This window comes from Chrysochloris asiatica, unplaced genomic scaffold, assembly GCF_000296735.1.
Source record: "Chrysochloris asiatica unplaced genomic scaffold, ChrAsi1.0 scaffold00116, whole genome shotgun sequence".
Classification (NCBI taxonomy): Eukaryota; Metazoa; Chordata; class Mammalia; order Afrosoricida; family Chrysochloridae; genus Chrysochloris; species Chrysochloris asiatica.
In genome coordinates this window covers 1,727,494-1,750,291 of record NW_006408634.1, presented here as the reverse complement: position 1 = coordinate 1,750,291, position 22,798 = coordinate 1,727,494, and the positions used below count along the sequence as shown (strand labels likewise).

At 49.3% G+C, this 22,798-nt stretch overlaps 1 protein-coding gene across 1 annotated transcript; it reads right to left on the bottom strand.

Moving 5' to 3' along the window:
- Positions 1–635: 635 nt before the first annotated feature.
- Positions 636–14,711, bottom strand: HSPBP1 (HSPA (heat shock 70kDa) binding protein, cytoplasmic cochaperone 1). The gene is given in 9 exon segments (XM_006868102.1): positions 636–710; positions 824–935; positions 3,085–3,181; positions 3,290–3,445; positions 6,697–6,921; positions 8,115–8,319; positions 13,944–14,194; positions 14,197–14,243; positions 14,574–14,711. Coding segments are annotated over 9 exon segments (1,263 nt in total). The 5' UTR covers positions 14,669–14,711.
- Positions 14,712–22,798: the final 8,087 nt, after the last annotated feature.

Sequence of the window (22,798 nt, the reverse complement as noted above, 5' to 3'; positions counted from 1 at the left end):
GACTTGCTTTTATTTTGGTTTGAATGCCCACTAGGCTGGCTCTCAGTGCTACAGGAAGTCTCAACAGATCACAAAGTGACACTTTTACTAGACTAGTTTCCTCTGGGGACCCCTCCATGTCCCTCTTCTCCCCTACCCTCCACCCAAGAAACTGAGGAGCTCTAAGGATTGTTGGCTACTGTTGTTTGGTGTCAAATTGCCATGCTGGGTGTGTATCTCTAGGAGTCTTGATGGTGCTGTACAATAAACACTGGACTGCTAACCACACCTTGGCAGCTCAAACCCACCAGTCCATCCGAAGGAGGAAGATGAAGCTTTCTGCTCCCGTCAAGCTTGAAAGCCTTGGAACGCCTACACAGGGTCTACTGGATGGATGGCAGTGGGTTTGAATGGTGGGTGTATCTTAAATCAAGGCAGGCGGAGGAGAAATAGCTTTATTGGAAGAGCGATTGCACCGTGTGGCAATGAGAGGGGAGGAGAAAGAGGGAGAGCTGGGGTCTGAGGGGCCGTAGACTTTCTGAGCAGAATCGGGTTGGCACCGGGAGTGGGCCTGAGCGAGGTCCTAGCCTCCCTCTGGAGGGAGGGAGGGAGGCGGGGACCTCGGGGCTCCCACAGGGAGAGGAGCCTCCCCGGGTTCACCGGTCCATGCTGTCATCCGTGGGAGTGGAGAAGCACGTCTGTAGCAGCTTTTCGCAGAACTCCAGCTCCTCCTGGGGTTGGTGGGAGGGATGGGAAGGGCGAGAGGAGGGGCCCTGAGCACAGAGGCTGGCGCTGAGCCCGCCCCTCCCCTCCCCTCCCGACAGCCCCGCCCATCAGACCGCACCTGGTATTCCTCGTGTTGCTGCAGCAGCTGACAGCGGTGGCGCAGCAGCTCCTCTAAGCCCAGCTGTGGCTCCCGGCACTCCCGCACACCCTGGGGGAAGTCTGTCACCAGGCTGGTGGGACAAGGGGACAAGGACACCTCAGTCCTGTTACTGCGCATGCCTGAGCGGGCATTGATGCGCATCCGCCCCTACTCCACTTTACACAGGCACCGTGTCAGCCATTTCCCCATGCTGGACATCAGTTTCCCTTTCTGCAACCAAACCCAAACTGGTGCCTCTGAGTATAGTAGCCCTGTGCAAACTAGGGCTTTGACCCAAACCAATTCATAGCCCCCTGACCCCGCGTGTGTCACAGAACTGTGTTCCATAGGCCTTTCCTCCACCCACCTTAAACTGCCCACCTTTCTGCGAGCGGCCCACTCCCCCACAACTAGGCTTGATGCTGTCACATGACAGCACGTGGATTCCAACTTAAAAAAAGTGACATCATGTGACAGAGTAGAGCCGCCCCCACAGGGTTTCCCGGGTTGTAAATACATTAGAGCAAACTGCCATAGTTAAGGTTTCCTGTCAACCTGGCTGGGCCAGAGTTTTTAGTGGTATCACACACTTAAGCAGCTCTGGTACCGTAGTGGTTACGAATCAGGCTGCTAATCTCAAGGTCAGCAGTTCAAAACTAACAGCCATTGGGGGAAGAAATAGGACACTTTCTGCTTCTGTAAAGATTTACCACCTCAGAAACCCTTATGCAGGGTCTCTGTGAGTTGGAATTGACTCCAGGGCACATGACCACTCCCCTCCCCCACACTGATCCGATTTATGGGAGAGTCCCAAGGGTGTGGCATGAGACAAAAGGAGAGAGACTGGAGCAGAGAAAGAGGGAGCTACTGCCACCAAGTCAGAAGCAGCAGGAGCAGAGTCTGTTCTTTGGACCTGGGGTCCCCTGCACTGTGATGTTCCTAGATCCTGGGGAAGATTGATGCCCAGATATATGGAGATTGATACGGAATGCTGGGTCTACAGATGCTGAAAGGGGACAAGCATCATTCCCCAGAGCCAACAACGACAAAGCCTTCCCAAGAGTCAGCATTCTGTATTTGAACTTCTTGCCTCCTAAACTGTGAAAGAAGTTTCTGGCTGTGAAAGCCTGCCACTTGTGGTATTTCTCTTAGAGCAGCACTGGAGAATGAAGACAGCCACGTCTTTTTTCCTTTAGAACCACTGGTGGGGCCAAACTGCCCACATTTCAGTTTGTACCACCCAGGGACTCCAACCCAGATCCCCACAAATCAAACCCACAGTCTGAGTTCGCTCAGACTCATGGCGATCCTTGTGTGTCTGAGTAAAACTGTGCTCCATAGGATTTCCAATGGCTATGACCGTTCAAAAGCAGCTGGCCCCATATTTCTGATTAGGTGCCTCTGGGTGGACTTGCCCTTGAGACCTCTGAGTCAGCAGCCAGCCATCTGAACTGTTTATACCACCCAACTACCTGCCTATAGAAGGAACCTCAAAATCCAGAGCCTAGGGCTTATGGCAAGACCCAAGGACACCTGCCACCGCCTCACTCGGTCACGTCACACTGTTGTTCTAAACTCAACAATGGCTCTTAGGAAGAAAACTGTGGCAGTCTGCTTCTGGAACCTACAGGGCAGTTCTGTTCTGTCTGATAGGGTCACTGTGAGTCAGAATGACAACCAGAGGGTGCATACGGTGTTCACAGTGTATGTGGGCCTTGGAGGGGTAAGACAGCCAGCTCCCCACCGCAGCCCCGTTCTATCAGCTCCCTCCTTGTCTTCACTGGTGACTCAGTTCTGACTTCTGTGGAGCTCACGTGGGCACAGTAGAACAGCCTCCAGAGGGTTTGCCAGGACGGTATATTTCAGAACCTGACGCTCAGGCCTTTCTTCTGAGGTGCCTCATGATGGGTTCGAACTGTCAGCTTTTTAGTTGGCAGCTGACAATAGTATACACCAGCTGAGGGGCTCAGGCCCAGATCCCCCACAAAAACCCCATCAGTTGTTGAGGTGATTCTAACTTAGGGCGACCCCAAGTGTACAGAGGAGAACTATGTGCTGACGGGTTTTCAGGGCTGGGACCTGTTGGAAACAGACTACCAGGCTGTTCTTCCAAGACACCTCTGGGTGAGTTCGAACCACCACCTTGCGGTAACCAGTCCCAAGCTCAACTATTTGAGTCACTCAGACACTCCCCTCCAGATGTAAAACGAGGCTCCCACCCTCCAGGGGCCCAGACGCACCTGCACAGGGCTCCGAGCACGTGCTCATGGAAGGGGCTGTGTTCTGTCCGGATGAGGGCCACCAGTTGCTGGACCATCCCCATGGAGCACAGTGTTCCTAGGGGCGGGGCTCAGAGAGTCAGAAAGCCGGGCCCAGGTCGCCGGCTCCCCCACCCTAGCCTCCTCCTGCCAACCGCTGCCCCGCCTGGGGTCCCGGCCGCCCCACCTTTGTGCTCGGGGTGGCCCACCAGCAGGTTCTGCAGCAGGAACGCGGACTTGACCTTGAGTTTCTGCACCTGCTGCTGCATGGCCCTCATGAGCACCGAGAAGCCGTCCAGACGCAGAAACTGCAGCAGCCCCGCCTCCTGCTCCCGGACCAGGCCTGGGGGGACGAGGGGGGAGATAAAGGACAGCCCTCTATCCAGGTCACTACCACCATAGCCATCCACCGTCATTTAGTTGTTACAGAGAGACGGGCCCTGGTGGGGCGCCATGGGTTGGGTGTTGGGACTGCTAACTACAAGGTCAGCTGTTCAAACCCACCAGCCACTACAGAATAGAAAGAGGCTATCTGCTCCTAGAAAGAGCCAGTCTCAGAAAGTGTACACAGGTTTGCTGTGACTTAGAATTGACGTGAAGGCCACAGGTTTGGTTTGTCAGTTTTGTAGTCGGGAATACACACAGCAGAAAAGACAGCCATTTGACAGTTTCTACGTGTATGAATCAGTGACACCAACTACATTCAAGTTGTACAACCACTTTCACCCCCTCTTACAAACTGTTCCTCTCCCACAAACATGACCTCAGTGCCCCAAGGTTCTTGTCTCATCTTCTGAGCGTCTGCTGTCCATCGGATCCCAGACAACATTTACAAACCACTGCCGTTAATTCTAACTCATGGTGCCCTATGGAACAGGGCAGGACGGCCCCAGAGGGCGTCCAAGGCTATTGTGTCTACATAGAGCATTGGACTGATTTGCTGCAAAAAGCCTCTTTAAAGTGTCAAAGAGCAAAGATGTCCCTTTGAGGGCAAAGGAGTGCCTAAGGCAAGCCATGGTATTTTCAATCACCTCGCATGCACGTGAAAGTTGGATGATGACTAAGGACGACCAAAGAAGAATCAATTATTTTGAATTACAGTGTTGGTGAAGAATACTGAAAGTATCATGGACTGTCAGAACACGGTCCTGATGCTGTGTTGTAGGATAAGCACTGGCCTGCTAAACGCAAGGGTGGCAGTTCAAACTGACTGGCTCCTAGGAAACCCTATATAGGATCACTATAAATCAGAAGCAACTTGACAATGGATGGCACTTAACAACAACACACCACAAAAACAAACAAATTTGTGTTGGAAGCAGTGCAGCCAGCATGCTTCTTAGAAGCCAGGATGACCAGACTTCATCTCCTGTACTTTGGAAACGTCATCAGGATTGACCAGTCCCTTGAGAAGGATTATCATGTTTGATAAAGCAGAGGGTCAGTGAAAAAGACCAAGACCCCCCAATGAGATGGACTGACAGCGGCTGCAACATTGGGCTCCAACATCGCAGTGACTGTGAGGACGGGCAGGACTGGGCAATGCTTCGTGCTGTAGTGCCCAGGATCACTACAGATCGGAACCGACTCGCCAGCATCTAACAACATTAACATAAAGTCACTGCTGCCGAAGCTTCCTGTCTAATCTTGTGAGTTGCTAATGTCAATTGGATCCCACATAAAACTAAAATCAAAAACCCACTGCTTCGATTCTCAATCACACCAACCCTCTAAGACAGAATAGAAGTGCCCGCTAGGGATGGCAAGGCTGCAAATCTTTACTGAAGCAGACGGCCTCATCTTTCTGCCAAAGAGCAGCTAGTAGGACTCCTTTTGGTTAGCAGCCAGGCACTTTAACCACTACGTTACCAGGGCTGCTTTGATTCCATACAGATTATTTCTCTCAAAAGAACAATTCTCAAGACAAACACTCTTTACTAGTTCGGGTAAACTACTGTTCGATTTAAAGACTTGAAGGAAGGTTTTTGGTTGAAGATTTCAAGATTATTATTGCGGGGCAATAGTCTCAGCTATTCATCCAGCCTCAACGATTCCAGAAAGTCTGGATTCCATGGACATTTGAAATTCTCTTCCATGGTCTCCTCCTTTTGATCGGCATTCCTTCAAAGGGATCATTGCCATCATCGTCATGTTCGCCCTCAGCATGCTCATACTATGAAGCACGCTCTTTTTCATTCAGATAAGAGTTCACACACCACAAAATCCACCTCCTTTAAAATATACCACTTCATGGCTTGGGATATGACCTGTCACCATAATTGATTTTAGAATATTTTCACCATTCTAGAAAGAAACCCCATTGAATCCATTTCCCCAAGCCCTAATCAAAACCAAAGCAGGTGCTGCTGAGCCCACAAGGGTCTCGTCTCGATGGCTGATTTTTCAGAACTAGACCACCACACCTTTCTTCCGGGGTGCCTATGAGCAAAGTCAAACTTCTGACCCTTCAGTCAGTCGTCAAACACTGAACTGTTGTGTACCGCCCCTGGACTGCCATATGACCCCGGATGCTGTCAGACGCTGTCAAGTCGACTCTGACTCACAGAGACCCCATGTCATCAAGTAGCGAGGCTTCACACGGAGCATACAGCAGCAGCTCACCAGGTCTCAACTCTGGTGGAGTCACTGGGTAGGTTTGAACCGCTGGCCTTTCTGCTAGCAGCCCAAAGCTTAACCATGGTCCTAGTAACTGCTGTGTTACTGTGTAGTTTTCTGCTCTCTGGCTAACAGAGGGGGCTAGCCCTTGGCATGGAGCCCAGCAAGTAATTGGGGCCCCTCTCCTTAATCCTGGTGGCACAGTGGTTAAACGCTTAGTTGCTAGCCAAAAGGTCAGCAATTCCAACCCACCAGCCGCTCCCTGGGAGACAAGACCCAGGACTCTGACCCTATGAAGACTGTTGTTGTGAGATGCAGTCGAGTCAGTGCTGACTCATACTAACCCAATACACAATAGAATGAAACACTGCCTGGTCCTGCATCATCCTTACAATCGTTCCTGCCACTGTGTCAATTCATCTTGTTGAGGGGTCTTCCTCTTTTTCACTGACCCTCCACTTTAATAAGCATGATGTCCTCCAGGGACCAGGCCTTCCTGACAAAGTATTCACGTCTAAGGGGCACTCCGAGTGTACTTCTTCCAAGACAAATTTGTTTGATCTCCTAGCAGTCCATAGTACTTTCCGTGTTCTTCTCCAACACCATGGTTCAAATGCACCAATTCTTCTGTGGTCTTCCTAATCATCATCCACTTATCACATGCATGTGAGGCAATGAAAAATACCATGGCTTGGGTCAGGCGCACTTTAGTCCTTAAGTGACATCTTTGCTTTTTAACACTTTAACTCTTAACTTGCCAGCTGTGGGCTAGCAAGGATCTCTGGTGGCACTGATAGTTAAGTGCTCCTCTGCTATCCAAAAGGTAGCTACTCCTCTGGAGAAAAGACCTGCTGATCTGCTTCTGTTAAGATGACTGCCTGGGAATCCCTATTGGCAACTAGATGTCAATGGGTTTACACACATCCTGCCAGCCCCGCCCCTTCACAGGGCCCGCCCCCTCCACCCGGGGACACTCACAGGATATGGCGAAGAGGGCCTTGACTCGCACCGTGTCACAGGCGTCTCGATCGAGCAGCCGCAGTAGCTTGCGCAGCGCCCCGAGTCCCAACACCTGCTCCTGGATGGCCGCCACGTTCTGACTGCACGTGCCGATGAGCTGCGCAGCGCGCCACCGCAGCCCGGCAGCGCCCGCCTCCAGGTACCGACCTACCAGCAGGTGCATGCCGGACAACTGGCAGAAGTCTGTTTGTAGGAAGGTGGAATAGGGAAGAGGCCATGAGGCCGGGGAGTCAGAGCCTGGCTGCCCTCACAGAGCTGTGAGAACCCCAAGGTGGAAGGTTCGACTCCACCCAGCAGCAGCTGGTCTAACCCTAAAAAGGCAGTCATTGGACTCGGCATCTACAGGGTTTTTTTTGACTTTCCACACATCTGAAAAGAGCACAGTGCTCAAAGCTGGCATTCTTTACTGGTTAAGCTAAACCATGGTTTCCTTTTAAGACAGTTTCGAGGGATCTTTTTGGTTTAAGGTTTAAAAGATCAAGTAGTTCCAGAGGTCCCGCAGTCCTGGTTGTCGCTTAGTGCTGTCAACTTGATTCCCACTCAGCAACGCTCTTCAAACCCACCAGCCACTCCTTAGAAAACAGAAAGGGTCTCCAAGGAGTGGCTGGTGAGTTTGAACTGCTAGCGTTGAGGTTAACAGTCCAGTGCTTATCCAACAGCACCACACCAGGATGCTATCCTCTAGGGCCCCAGAAAGTCTGGAGGCCATGAAAATTTCAAGCTCTGTTCTACATTTCCTCCCCTTTTGATCTTTGATCAAAACATAAAGCAATAGTATCCAGTTCTCCTGGTCCCAGGACAAAGGGGCAGATGTTCATGGAGACGATTAACCTCACATTCCATTCCCTCCTCCTATTCCAACTCTCCTTCTTCTGTTGCTCCAGGTGAACAGACACCAGTTGCTGTGCCTTGGATGGCCATCTACAAGCCTCTACGACCCCAAGCCCCACGAAACTCTGAGGAAGACAGAAGCCCTAAGCACATTATTGGGCTAGTTCACTGGGATGTCCCAGGAACCAGGACGCTAAGCCTCCAATGCCTGGAGTGTTTCTTCCAGAGGAAATCCTAGGGGTCTCTCTGTACCATTCAGGTCTCAGAGGGAATGCCGTCGCTCCGGGAGACCTTCCCTGACCACCCCACCCAAAACAGCGCCTCGCTCATGCTCTCAGGAGTGCTGTGGCTGAGGAGAGAGGTGGACCAGGGAGGGAGTGGCCAGGGCCAGCTGCCAGGCTGCCTGTGGGTGATCAGACCGTACTCCAGATGGTGATGGGCATTAGGGGAGGCAGACTGGGTCGGGAAGAGACTGCTGGCTGAGGCAGCTGGGGTGGAGTAGGGGCTTGCGGGAGGCCCGGAGAGTAGGCAGGTTGGGGCCTTACCCGCAGCATTGTCCATGTTCTCACACAGGTCGGCCAAGAGCTCCAAGGCCCCCTCACGCTCTTGCTGGTCAGTTGCCAGGTCAGCCTCGCCAGCTGCAGGGGGCGTGGCCTGGGACAGGACGTGGAGGCATTTCTTCATCTGCTCCACCTCCTCCCGCTGGCCCCGGAAGGCCGCCGACATGGCTTCCTGTAGCCACTGCCGCCTCTGAGGGTCCAGGTGGCAGGGAGGATGAGGAGAGGCAAGAGGCAAAGGCAGGACGATTACCAATGGAGGAATGAGTGACAGTAACCTTAAGGATTAACATCTGAGCAGTGGCCATCCCTTCAACTGACAGACATCTACTGAGCATCTACACAGAAACGAAAGATGCTTCCCGACACTGGGGACGTGGCCCTGAGGATGACTGAAGCGGCGCTTGTGCTCAGGGGTCCTGTTGTCAGGTGCCTGTGGGATGGTTCCAACTCAAAGCGACCCTATGCAGAGCAAATGGAAACACTGCCCAGTCCTGCGTCATCCTGACATCTGTTGTTATGTTTGTGCCCAATACTGCTGCCACTACGTCGTCCCCTTCCAACCCGAAGGCGCTGTATCTGAAAATGTACCGCTGCTCTTCACAATGTTCTCTCAGTGGCTAACCCTTCAGAAATGATCTCTCCCTCTGTCTTCCTGGTCTGTCAGCTCCGCAGAAACCTGTCCACCACGGCTGACCCTGCTGGTATTGAAAATACTGGTGGCGTAGCCTCCAGCAGCACACAAGCCACCATGGTGCGACAGACAGACTGACAGACGAGGGCTGGCCAACAGCTAGCTGCAAGGCTCCCTCCTGGTCTTGCCGGTCAGCTGCCTTTACGGTAAACAAAATAGACAAGATGGGTGTCCTAGGCAACTCTGGGATTACTATCATCCTGGGCCCTAGACTCAGTTCTGACTCAGAGTGACCCTATGTGTTATGGAATATAGGAGCCCTAGTAGTGCAGTTGTTTAGTGCTTGGCTACTGACTGAAAGGTAGGCAGTTCAAACCCACCAGCCACCCCACGGGAGGCCGATGACACAGTCCTGCTGGGCCAGTCCGGCTCTCTCCTATGGGGACGCTGTGAGTCAGCAGCATTAGGCTTGGGGGTTACAGAGTAGGAGTACCCCATAGGGCTTTCTTCGCTGAAATGTGTCTTAGAAGATGTACAGTCAGAATACTACTTAGAAGTAAGGATGTGGAGACGTCATCTCTCATACTTTGGACACGTTGTCAGGAAGGGCCCCCCCAGTGCCTGGAGGGCATCATACTTCATAAAGTAGAGGGACAACGAAACACACGAGGAGCCTCCCCGAGATGGACTGGCACGGCTCGGTGCCTGCAGCAGTGGACTCAGACATGACAACTGTGAGGAAGGCCCAGGCCCAGACGGAAGGCCCAGGCCCGAGCAGTGTCTCCTTCTGCTGTAAAGACGGCTGCTATGTGCCATCGAGTCGGCTCTGACTCCTAGCGACCCTGGACACAGGTGGTGAGTCTAAATTGCTGACCGTACAGTTGCCAGTCCAGTGCTTATCCTACAGCGCCACAGCCGGGCTCGTTGTAAAGGTCGGAGGCAGAACCCTTTACACCTCAACACAGGTCGACTGGTGGGCTCCCCAAGACTACTGTCCTGAGGTGCCCTTCAAACCTCCAACGGACGCTAGCCCTGGAGGTCACTCACTGTGTGGCTAAACAGCAAAATGGCTCACAGAACACAGAGTATCGCCCAGGAGTGCTGCGGTCCTTTGTAAACATCCCCTCTGGGAGACCATCAGCAACAACTTTAAAACAAAGATGGGAAGATAGAAAAACTCGATGGATAGAAACAGACCAACCAGAATGGAGCTAACCAGAGCGTTCACACAGTGTAAAGAATGTAACTGGTGTTACAAAACAATTCGTGTAGAAAGTATTCATCTAAAGTGCAACTAGGGGAGCCAGAAGCTAGGGCAGAGGTGGGGAACCTTCTTAGTGCCAAGGGCCATGGGGATATTTATAACATCATTCACAAGCCATACAAAATTATCACCTTAAAATTTAGCCTGCTGTAGTTGGTCAAACATTTAATTAACTCACCCCAGATGTAATGCCTGGAGTCCTGGTGTGGCTCTGTGAGTTAATGCACTGAACTGCAAAGTCAGTTTGCACTGCAAGGTTGGCGGTTCAAACTCACCAGCTGCTCCTCGGAAACCTTATATAGGGCTGCTATGGGTCAGAATCAACTCGACGGCACTTAATAACCACAAATGTGATGGCTGGAACTGCGGTTGCCTTGGCAGGGCCAGACATTCCCCACCTCTGATCTATGGTCTCTCCCCATCCAGAGAAAAGGAGAGTGAAGAAAATCAAAGATGCAAGGAAACAATTAGTGCAAAGAACTAAGGGACACCGTGAGCCTCAGTCTCCACAACCCTGAGACCAGAAGAACTAGATGGTGCCCAGCTACCAGTGCTGTGAAAGGAATTACAGTAAGCGGTCCTAGAAAGAGCAGAAAAAAAACAAAACTGAAAAATCATAGAAAAAGATCCGGCTTAGAGAATGGTTAAGGCCCCACCAGGCGACGGCCCTTAGACACCTGTGAAGCCTACAAATGAACTCATCCTATGACTCAACTTTTAGTAAAACAACAGCCAGAGTACAAAGTGACCAGCACTGGGGAGGCGCACACTCCTGAGGACAGTCAAGCATCGGAGAAGAAGGTGTGAAGCTCAGAAGGCAGGAAAGAAGGTCTGGATGGAAACACATGGAGGCAGCAGGAAGAGGGCTGTTACACTGTGAGTGCTGCCATGCACGGCACACACGCAAAAAATGTGTGTGGATTGTTGGATGGAAAACCAACATGCTCTGTAAACTTTCATCCAAGGCAAGAAGTGACTGGCTTACAAGCTTTCAAGAAGGAGCCTAAGAGTGGGACCCTACCCCGAGAAGCAGTAATGCCTGAAATGGAGGCAGAGATGATGACATGGAGCGATGGAGCAGCTGGAGACTTTAGATCCAGAGAGGGAGAGAGAGCGACTGTGTGCTGAAGACCTGGGGGGTACGGGGGAAGGATTGCAGGGTATACCCTTTGGTTGGTTGATGATACATGGACGGGATTGTAACCATGGCAATGAGACGATATACCATAGAATGAATGTAAAATTAATGTTCTCCCATGTAAACTATCACATAATTCACAATAAAACATTTAAGAAAAAAAAAAAAAAGGAAAGCAATGCTCCTAAAAAAAAAAAAAAAAAGAGGTAGCCTAGATCCAGAGGGCCTGGAGGAAGATAGAATCTCCACGGCGTAGTATCCAATCTGTCTAGGCAGGGCTGATGAAAGGAAATGCGGATAGGTCTCTTGTGATACAATAGTGAATTAAGAGTGATTGTGAGGGTTGGAAATGTAAAGGTAGACGTTTTGTAGCAAGGAGGGGAGTGATGAATTTTGCAGTCTAGGAGCAGAGGTCCCTGGAACCATCAAGGGAGAAGAGTGGAGAGCGGGACCCTATCCAGAGAAGCAGTGACACCAGAGATGGAGGCAGAGATGATGACATGGAGAGATGGAGTAGCTGGGGACTTCAGACCCAGAGAAGGAGAGGGGCTGTGTGCTGACGACCAGGGGTGCAGGCTTGTAGGGTGCACCCTATGGTTGGTTGGTCATGTATGGAGGGGATTGTAACCATGGCAATGAAACGATATACGATAGGATGAATGTAAAGCTAATGTTCTCCCATGTAAACTATCACATAATTCACAATAAAACATTTAAAAAAAAATCTTTCATTCAAATTACAATAAAAAGTTGGAAAAAAAAGAGAGAAAGTAGAGCCCCGAGGACCAAGTCGTGGTCCACACCATCATTAAGAGGCTGGGGAACGAGAAGGAGGCTGAAACCCAGGGTGTGCACTGCCCTGGGATCCGATGAATTAGGACATTCCAAGGTAAGCGTGGGGTCAAATGCTGCTGTTAGAGCAGTAAGCTGAGGACTGAAAATGGTCCAGAGGCCCTGGGTGGCACAAATAGGTAAGCATTCAACTACTAATTGAAAGGTTGGTGGTTCAAAGCCAACCCAAGGCACTTCAAAAGCCAGACCTGGTGATGTGCTTTGTGAAGGGCACAGCCTTGAAAACTCTACGGAGAAGGCAGGAAGGGGCAGGAGAGAAGGCCGGAAGAAAACTGGAGGAAGTGGGACGAGTTCTGTTAGTGTGCAGATTGCAATGGACACTATGAAACAACACATGTAGGGAACGAATGGAAAACGGATTTGCTGTGTAAAAGTGTGTTACCCAATATACAATGAAAAGTTGTCAAAAAAGAAAAGAAAAAAACCCTACGAAGCAGGTCTGTCCCGCAAGCAAGCACTGACTCCAGCGCAAGTCACAACAAGGACTGATGGGTGGACTCTTCTGTCAGGCCCTGGGTTTACGTCTCGTCTGATGGCTTTGTGTCAAACTCCTGGATAAATCTGAGAGCTCGCCAGTCATCTTACATATATGGGTTAAATGATAGCCTATATGTGGAGCTTCAGTGAAAACGAGGAAGGCCCTCAGTTAGTTGGGTGGAATGGCACACCGGGTACAACAATGAGCTACAACAACAATTGTGAGGATGGTACAGAACCAGGCAGTGTTTCATTCTGTTGTACGTGGGGTGGATCACTAGGACTCTGAACCGACGCCATGGCAACTAACAAACCACATATATAAATGGTTTAGTACAATGTGCAATACCCAGCAGTAGCTCATGAAACATTATGATATTATGAAGCTCTATTAAGCATCACAAGGAGCCAGGTGCAGCGGTTACGTGCCTGGCTGCTAACTAAAAGGCTGACAGTTTGAACCTAACCAGCTGTTCCCTGGATGACAGAACTGGCAATCCGCTCCTATAAAGATTGGTGTTTCAAGCACCGCTGAGTCAGAGTGATCCTGAGGAAAGGCTGGTGGGTTTGAACCACCTACCTTCAGTTAGCAGTCCAGTGCTTATCCAATAGCACCACACCAGGATCCCCCATAAAGATTACAAACTAGAAAACTCCACGGGACAGTTCTACTGTCATATGGAGTCAAAATGAGTTGAAAATCAACTTGACAGCACTTAACAGAAACAACAGCATTCAGCTTCGCAACAACCCTTCAAAGTAAGTATCACTATTATCCCCACTTCACAGATGAGAAAACTGAGGCACAACGGGGTCACTTGCTCAAGGTTACACAGCCAGCAATGGGCAGAGCCAGAAGGTGAACCTAAGCAGTAGTCTCTGTAGTCTGTGCTCTTAATAAGGTCGGAGCCTTAGAACCTCAAAACTACCCCTATAGTGCACTGTGGAGTCCTGGTGTGTTATAACTGCCAGGTCGGTTGTTCAAACCTACACTTGTTCCTCAGAAACCCTATACAGGCTCCAGATGAGTTGGAACACAATGATGGCACTTAACAACATCAAGTACTGTGATGATTCTGTTCTTCTCAACAACAATTTAGAAATGAGAAACGTGACGATAGGGCGGAATTGATGTGCCCAAGGTCACAAGGCTTGATAATGGTGAATTCAGGTCTGTCAGGGCCCAGAATCCTGCGTTTTACTTTATATTAACAGCTTATTCTCCAGCCTCCCAGCACAGTGCCTGAAACCCAGGAGTCTGACCCCTCAACCTCTAAAAACATTGAGGTGTGACCTTCAACCTGCAAAAAGCTCCGTTAACACAATAATAGCCTGCCATGCCTTCACACCTCCACTCGTGCCCCTCACCCAGGAAGATCCCAGCTGCGCAAACCATACTTTCCAAGACACCCCAGTCCCATCACCCCAGCTTCTTGGGTCCCCATCCTTTACCTCCTCACTCATAGGTTCTGGAGGGGGGTCTGGCTCCTGGGAGCCCGCCGTGATGGCCATCTGTAGCAGACCTTGGAGGTTGCGTGGGGGCGGAGGATTGCTCGAGCCCCCCGCCGAAGAGCCACCGGCCCCTGTGGAACAATCCTGGGAGGCTGGGGGCAACGCCAGGGGGAGGCGGCTGCCCCCGGAGCCTTTGTCCGCCATGGGCCGCTTGTCAAGAGGAAGGGTAGAAGAAAGTGATGGGGAGAGGGGTCACCGCTGAGGCAGCTCTGGCGTCCTGACAGGTCGAATCCTGGGGGTCTGCTGAGGAGGTGATGTTTCAAGGGAGCTCGGTGTCCCCCCATGTCCCCAAACAACTCTGCCCACATCCCCCTTAGACACAGCCCCCTCTTCTTCCTTCATAACAAGTCCTTCGCCCAAAGCCATAAGCCCCTCCCATCTCCCTAACAACAGGCCCCGCCCACTCTCCCTGGTAACAAGCCCCTCGCCCCATTGCCACAGCTTTCATTCGCGTCTCTTAGCAACCCCACTGCCCCGCCTCCAGAGCATGAAGCTCTCTCTTTAGTCTCCCCAGCAACAAGTCTCCACCCCCATTTCCAAACTGGGGAGCTGAAGCGAGGTGGATCTCACCTCCCCGGGCCTCGAGTCGTCACCGCTGCTAAAGACAGAGTGGCCCGCACCTGACTCTTATGGGCGCCGCCATCTTGACCGGAAATACGCAACATCTCACACGGAAGTGCACGGAGCCCCCACCCAACTGCGGTGCCTTGGGCGCTAAATCCAATCCACCAGACCAGATAAGCGCCCGGACCTGACCTCTCTCGGCCAGGCCCCGCCCCACAGACAGACCACGCCCAGTTTATATAGACCTGGCCATAAGCACCGCCCCCTAGACAGAGCCCGCCTCCTTATCCTATTTGCAAACTTCATTAAGCTCTGGCCTAAGCCCTGCCCCTCCAAAGTCGGGTTCTGCCTGGGCTCGGCCCAAGCCACACCCACGTTCCCACCCACCCCGCTCTTCCTAACTGACCCCGCCTCCCTTTCAGCCCCAGCCTGTTCTGGGTCTTTCGGCCTCTTCCCGTTAGGACCCTCCTCTTCGCTGGCCCCACCCCCTGCTTGGTAGCCGGCCGCTCCCTGTTAGGCCCTGCCCCCTTTCCAAGGTCCTGCCTCCCACTCATCTGTTGTTAATTGAGCCCCTGGGACCTGAAGCCCATTTTTCTTGGAACCCTGGAGTCTCACATCATTATCTAACATCCTATACCCAATATCTGACCTATGCACTCTTAGACCTAGCCTCTTTTGACCTCAGTTTCCCCATTTGTCAAATGGAGCACGCTGACTGCCCAACGTGGACCTGTCTTATCCATGGATCCTGGGTTTTGAGGCCTGGAGCCAGGAAGCAAAATGCCCAGAGTCTCACTCAAAACTAACATAACCCAAACCCAAAAAACCCAACCCATTTGCTACAAGTCCATTCAAACTTAGGGCAATCGGTGTGTGTCAGAGTAGAATGCCGGGACTATTTTACAAAAGGAGCTCTGGTAGTGTAGTGGTTACCGGTCGGGATGCTAACCCCAAGGTCAGCAGTTTGAAACTACCAGCTGCTCCTCAAGAGAAAGATGAGGGTTTCTGCTCCCGTAAAGATTGTTGTTGTTGTTGTCAGGAACCAACTCATAGCGACCCCATGCACAGCAGAACAAAACAGTGTCTGATCCTGGGCCAACCTCACTACCGCTGCCACACTTGACGCCATCAATGATGTCCCTGGCTGATCCATCTTGTTGGGGGTCTTCCTATTTTTCTCTGACCCTCCACCTTACCCAGCATGACATCCTTCTCCAGTGATTGTTCCCTCCGGACAATATGTCCAAAGTAGGAAAGACGAAGCTTAGCCATCTTGGCCTCCAAGGAGCACTCTGGCTGCACTTCCTCCAAAACAGATCTATTGGTTCTTTTGGCAGTCCATGGCACCCTCAGCATTCTCCTCCAACACCACAACTCTAAGGCATCAATTCTTCTACGATCTTCCTTATTCACTGTCCAGCTTTCGCATCCATATTAGGTTATTGAAAATACCATGGCTTGAGATGTCCTCAAGCTGACATCTCTGCTCTTCAATACTTTAAAAAGTGCCTGTGCAGCAGATTTGCCTAATGCAATACGTCGTCTGATCTCTTGACTGCTGCTTCCACGACTGTTGATAGTTGATCCAAGAAGAATGAAGTCCTTGACAACTTCAATCTTTTGTAAAGATTACAGCCTCGGAAACCCTACACAGGGTCGCTGTGAGTCGGGACCGACTCCACCGCACATAACCACCACCACTCTTCAAGGTACCTGCTTGGTGGTTTCGAACTGCTAACTTTTTGTCTAATATAATAGCGCAGTGCTTAACTATTTGCACCTTCAAAGAACCAAGGGAGTGGAGCTGTTTGGGAGTTCTGAGGCCTCTGTGCTCTAGACTCTGAGTTGGGAGTCCGTGGGGGGCTGTTGTGTGGAGGGGCAGCTCTATTTTGTCACATAGGGCCACTATGAGTCTGATTTGCTCAGGACTGAACTTAAAGAGACCTCAGTCCTTAAGAGTAGGACAGTCCCCACTAGGAGAAGGTTGGATCCAACATCAGTGGATCTGACCATCACACACAGCCTGAGCATTGGGTTATTATGTGCCGGGTAAAGGATGTTTGGGGCAGAAATGGGGGTGGCATATGGACAATTATTGCTGGGCAGTGCCTCATCTGTTTGTATATCTGTAACAAATTAACGCAAGCTTGTTGTCGTGTGCCATAGAGTCAGTCCAGACTCATAGTGGCACTATATGACAAAACAGCTGCCCTGTGGGTTTCCTAGACTGTACTGTTTACGAAAGCAGACGGTTACATCTTTCTCCCTTGAAGCAGCTGGTGGGTTAAAACTGCCAACCTTTTGGTTAGCAGCCACGTCCCTAACCAGAGCTTATCACAACCATAGTACCTTAAACCAACACCCACTGGTGTGCACAGATACACTGCAATGTGCATAGATACTCAGCCGCAAAGAAAAATGAACTGTTGGTAAATGACAGATAAACCTTGGAAACATGCTGAGTGAGATCCTGTAAGTCAGTCAAAGAACAGATAAAAGTATTGTATGAGCTCATGTGTATGAAGTGTCTAGAATAGGCAAATGCACAAACTGGAGTTTTATTTGTGGTGGCGGGGGGAAGGTGTCCTGGTGTGGCATCGTGGGTTAATACATTGGACTGCAAGGTCGGTTTGAACGGCAAGGTTGGTGATTCAAGCTCACCAGCTGCTCCATGAAAACCCGACAGAGTCGCTATGAGTCAGAACGGACTAGACTAACAACAACAACAACAACAACAACAACAACAACAACGGGTGGAAGGGAGGGGAAAGCAGAGTTGCTGATGAGAAAGTAGTGAGTTCCTGCTTATGGGAAATTTGTGGATTATGGGTAATGGTGACATCTGGTGTCACCTAAGGTCAGTGACGTTTCAAACTCACCAGCCGCTCCTTGTTGTTGTTATTAAGTGCTGTCGAGTCGGTTCCGACCCATGGCGGCTCTGTACAGGGTTTCCGAGGCTATAAATCTTTACAGAAAGCCTCATCTTTCTCCTGTGGAACCGCGGATAGTTTCGAACTGCTGACCTTCAGATTAGCAGCCCAATTCATAACCATTACGCTACCAGAGCTCCTTAACGGCTCCTTGGAAACCCTATTTAGGGTCACTATGAGTCAGAACGGACTCAAAGACATTTAATAACAATAACACAGGTGAATGTAACTGATAGTAATTAATTGTACATGTGAAAAACATTGAATTTGCAAGTGTTGTGTTATATATATATTTACAACAATAAAATAACATATTGACTATCTTACAAGGACTCCTGGTGGCACCATTGGTTACGTGTTGGACTGCTAACCAAAAGATGTGGCTGTCTGTTTCCTGAAAGATCACATCCTTGGAGGCGCTGTGGGCCAGTTCTACTCTGTGGGTGAGTCAGAATCAACTGGAGGAGCAGTGAGTTTGGTTTTGGTGGTCAGCATCCCCACCCAAAATCCTTAACTTAATGACACCCCAAAAAGGTAACATATTCATGGGCTCTGGGGATTATAACAGATGCATCTATGGGGGGGGGCATGATTCTACCTACCACACCTATGTCCAGGTAGGGGTGTATGTGCGTACCTTGATGGCAGCTGGTTTTTTGGTTTTTAAATACTGGTACTAGCGTAGTGGTTACAAATCGGGCTGCAAGCCACAAGGTCAGCAGTTCGAAACTACCAGCTGTTCCATGGGGAAAGATGAGGCTTTCTGCTCCTGTAAAGATTTACAGCCTCGGAAACCCTGTGTAGGGTTGCTATGAGTCAGAACCGACTCCATGGCACACAACAACAACAACTAGTCACTACTGACTTACCTCAAGGAGCTCTGGTAGCGTAGTGGTTACAAATCGGGCTGCGAACCATAAGGTCAGCAGTTCGAAACTACCAGCTGCTCCGCGGGAGAAAGATGAGGCTTTTTTACTCCCGTAAGGATTTACACCCTCGGAAACCCTGTACAGGGTCGCTATGGGTCGGAACCGACTCGAAGGCACTTAACAACAACAACAACTGACTTACCTCAGCTATAGTGCAGGTTCAGTTTTAGACCACTACGATAAAGTGACTATCACCCTAAATTGAGACAGAAAAAATTGTTATGGCTTCCCAGTGCATATAAAAGTTATGTTTACTGAAGTAACTGGCTTACAAATTTTCAACAGGGAGCTTAGTTTAAGAGGGGGAAGGTAGAGACCCCACTGAACAGTTTTCATCCTGTCTAGATGGGTCTGGTGAAAGGAGATGGGGATAAGATTCTTATGATTCAATAGTGAGTAATTGTTATCATGACTAACTGCGACTGTTACAACTGTAAAGGTAGAAGTTTTGTAACAAAAACAGGGGAGTAGTTAATCTTACAGTCTATAATCTTATAGCCCCTAGGGCTATCAAGGGAGAAGAGCACGAGCGGAATGAGAGACCTTATCCAGAGAAACAGTGACACCAGAGATGGAGGCAGAGATGGGGACATGGAGAGAGGGAGCAGCTGAGGACTCTAGACTCATGGAAAGAGAGGGACTGGCTGCTGGCGGCCAGGAGGTAGGCTTGCAGAATGCGCCCTTTGGTGGTTTAAATTATTATTATGTTTTGTTTTTTTTTTAAGTTATGTTTACATCATTGAGATGAAACCAAGTGTAGGATTTGTTGAATGCAAAACGGATGATTTTCTCTGTAAAGCTTCACTCAATTCACAATAAAAAGCTTTTTATTGAAAGTTGTGTTTACAATAGGTGACAGTCTGTAAAGTGCAATTGTTGTTGCTAAGTGGCTTCAAGTTGGTTCCGACTCATAGCGACCCTGTATAGGATTTCAGAGGAACTGCTGGTGGGCGCTGTCGCTAATGCGTCAGACAGCAAAGTCGCTTGAACTGCAAGGACGGTGGTTCAAGCTCACCAGCTGCTCCTTGGAAACCCTATACAGGGTCGCTAGGGTCGGAATTGACTCGATGGCACTTAACAACAACAACTGGTGGGTTTGAACAGCCAACCTTGTGGTTATCAATCCAGTGCTTATCCTATAGTACCACACAAGAACTTACAGATATATAAATGTATCTTTAACTTAATGTATCTTTACATAAATGTATCTGTAAGTTTGTTGCTGTGTTATGGAGTTGGTGACAACTTAAAGTGTATACGGCTTCTGAGGTTGTAAATCTATGGCTGCAGAAAGTCTCATCTTTCTTCCACAGAGTGACTGGTGGGTTCGAACCATCAGCCTTGTGGCTAGCAGTCCAGTGCTTATCCTACAGCACCACACCAGGACTCTGAGGTGAGCAAGGTTTGAGATATGCTAGAATGACTAAAACAGGGCATGGAGACACGAAGTCAGCACATACTGCTGGGAGAATGGCACCGTCAGACTTGCTGGACATGGGGTTGTCACAAACCTTCAATTTGTAAAGAAAAAAAAAAGGGACAATAAAGTGAATTGCAATAAGATGAGGTATGCCTCTATTGGTGAATACTGTTATTTGTTTGTTTGTTTCACATTGTTGTTGTTGTTGTTAGGTGCCATCGAGTTAGTACCGACTCATAGCAACCCTACGCACAACAGAACGAAACACTGCTCGATCCTGGGCCAACCTCACTACTGTTGTCACGCTTGAGTCCATTGATGCTGCTACTTGGCCAATCCATCTCATTGGGGGTCTTCCTCTTTTTTTCTGACCCTCCACCTTACCAAACATGATATCCTTCTTTAGAGACTGGTCCCTCCTGACAATATGTTCGAAGTATGAGAGACGAAGTTTGGCCATCCTGGCCTCCAAGGAGCACTCTGGCTGCACTTCTTCCAACACAGAGATCTCTTGGTTCTTTTGGCAGCCCATGGCACTTACAATATTCTCTTCCAACACCATAACTCAAAAGCATGGATTCTTCTACGGTCTTGGTGGTCTTGGTCTTCCTTATTCACTGTCCAGCTTTTGCATGCATATGAGGTTATTGAAAATACCAAGGCTTGGGTCAGGTGCACCTTAGTCCTCAAGCTGACATCTTTGCTCTTCAACACTTTAAAAAGGTCTTGTGCAGCAGATTTACCTAATGCAATACGTCCTTTGGTTTCTTGACTGCTGCTTCCATGAGTGTTAATGGTTGATCCAAGAAAAATGAAGTCCTTGACAGCTTCAATCTCTTCTCCACTGATAAAATGTTGTTTATTGTTACAGTGGTGACAATTTTTGTTTTCTTTACATTGAGATGCAATCCATACTGAAGGCTATGCTCTTTAATCTTCTTTAGTGAACGTTTCAAATACCAACTAGTAAATTACTTAAAAAAATTTTTTTTAGTTGCCATTGAAATTCCAACTCATGGCAACCCTATGTGTGTAAAAGCAGAACTGTGCTCCATAGCGCTTTCAGAAGGAGATCACCAGGTCTTTCTTCTGAAGCACCTTGAGGTAGGTGGACTCGAACTTCCAACCTGGTTAACGGCCAAGCACATTCACCTGTTGCCCACCCAGGAACTCTGCCCAGTGTCTTGGGGCTCCTGATACAACTGAGTGGTGGACGAAGTGATAGTCTCAGGGTGGCTTGTGGATTGCCCGTGATCTGAGCATAAGTCTGTGGATATCCAGTAGTGGGGGTGTACAGATGATAAGAGGGTCCAACTGAAGATCTTAGGGGACCCATTGACACGAGTCAACTCCAACTCATCGCCACGCAGTGTGTTACAGCACAGAGCTGTACTCCATAGGGTTTTCTTGCCTGTCATCTTACTCGAAACAGATTGCCAGGCATTTCTTTCATAGCACCCTCTGGGTGTGTTAGAACTGCCAGCCTTTCAGTTAGTAGCCAAGAGAAATGTAATCCTGCCACCCAGAGGCCTTGATGGGCATACATATGTTGTTGTTAAGTGCCATTGAACCACCCACCTTGTCATTAGTAGCCCATGGCTTATCTTACAGTGCCACACCAGGACTCCAGGGAATATGCATACATCTGAAAAATGCCAGGCAACCACAGTGGACGCTGGAAGTTTCTCTGGAGCGTTGAGAACCTTGAATGGCGGTATGGAACCAAAATGACATCCGGTGATACACATTGAGCTGTGGTTGGATCCGGGGACCTGATGTTGGTGGAGTAAGGGTGCTCAAGGAGACCCAGGTGGGTGACTAGGAGTGACTGGGGGAACCAAGAAGAATCTTGGCTCAACAATTTCCAAACTCGTTCCCTTTGTCTCTTTGTCTCTTTTTTCTCCCTTCTTTTTCCACCCTTTCATCTCTGTTCATATCTCCCCTGGTCCTCTTACAACTTTCTTCTCTGACTCCCTCCCCCCACTTATTTTTTTAATTTTAATTTTGGTGACAATATAAACAGCAGAACATACACCCAGTCATCAGTTTCTACATGCTCATTTCAATGATACTGGTCCTAGTCTTCATTTCGTATCCTCATTCTCACTGTCTCTACTCATTTGGTTTCACCACCATTGGTTTGGATTCACAGCTGTCTACACTTATCATCTGGGACTTTGGTGGATTCATATGATAAGCACTGGACTGCGAATCAAAAGGTCTGCAGTTTGAGCCGGCCAGTCGCTCTGTGGGAGAAAGATGAGGCTCTCTGCTCCTGCAGATTGAAACCCTTGGGAACCCTATACAGGGTCACTATGAGTTGGAATCAGCTTGATGGCACATAACAAGAATTTCCATGTATGCTTTAGAATTGCCGTTGACCATTTGATATCATATAGAAATTTCTTTACAAGAACAAACTTTCTTTACTAACTGAGCCAAAACAGTTGTTTAGTTTAAAGATGACTTCAGGGGAAGGTTTCAGTTCATGGTTTGAAGATCTTCTCAGAGCGATAGATTTGGGGGTCCCTCCAGTCTCAATAGGTTCAGTAACTCTGGATTCTGTAAGAAATTGAAATTCTGTTTCACAATCCGCCCATGTTGATCAAACTTCATCTGTTGAGCTGATGAAAACATTCAGTAGTTTAGCAGATCGGCTTCTCTATCCTCTCTCCATAGCCCTTCTTTTACATTCCTCTCTCTCTCTAGGACCATTTTTTTTTTTCATCTCTTCTCTCTTCCTATTTCTTTTTCCTTCTGTCCCCATCTCTGCCCTCCTTCATCTTTCTATTTCTCTCCATCTCTCTCCCCATCTCAGCCTCTCTATGTCAGGTTTGTGTCTTTTTCTAGCCCCCTTACAGAGTTCTGGTGTGGTGCTGTAGGATCAACACTAGACTGCTAACCACAAGGTTGGTGGTTCAAACCCAGCAGCCACTCCTTGGAATCCCTACA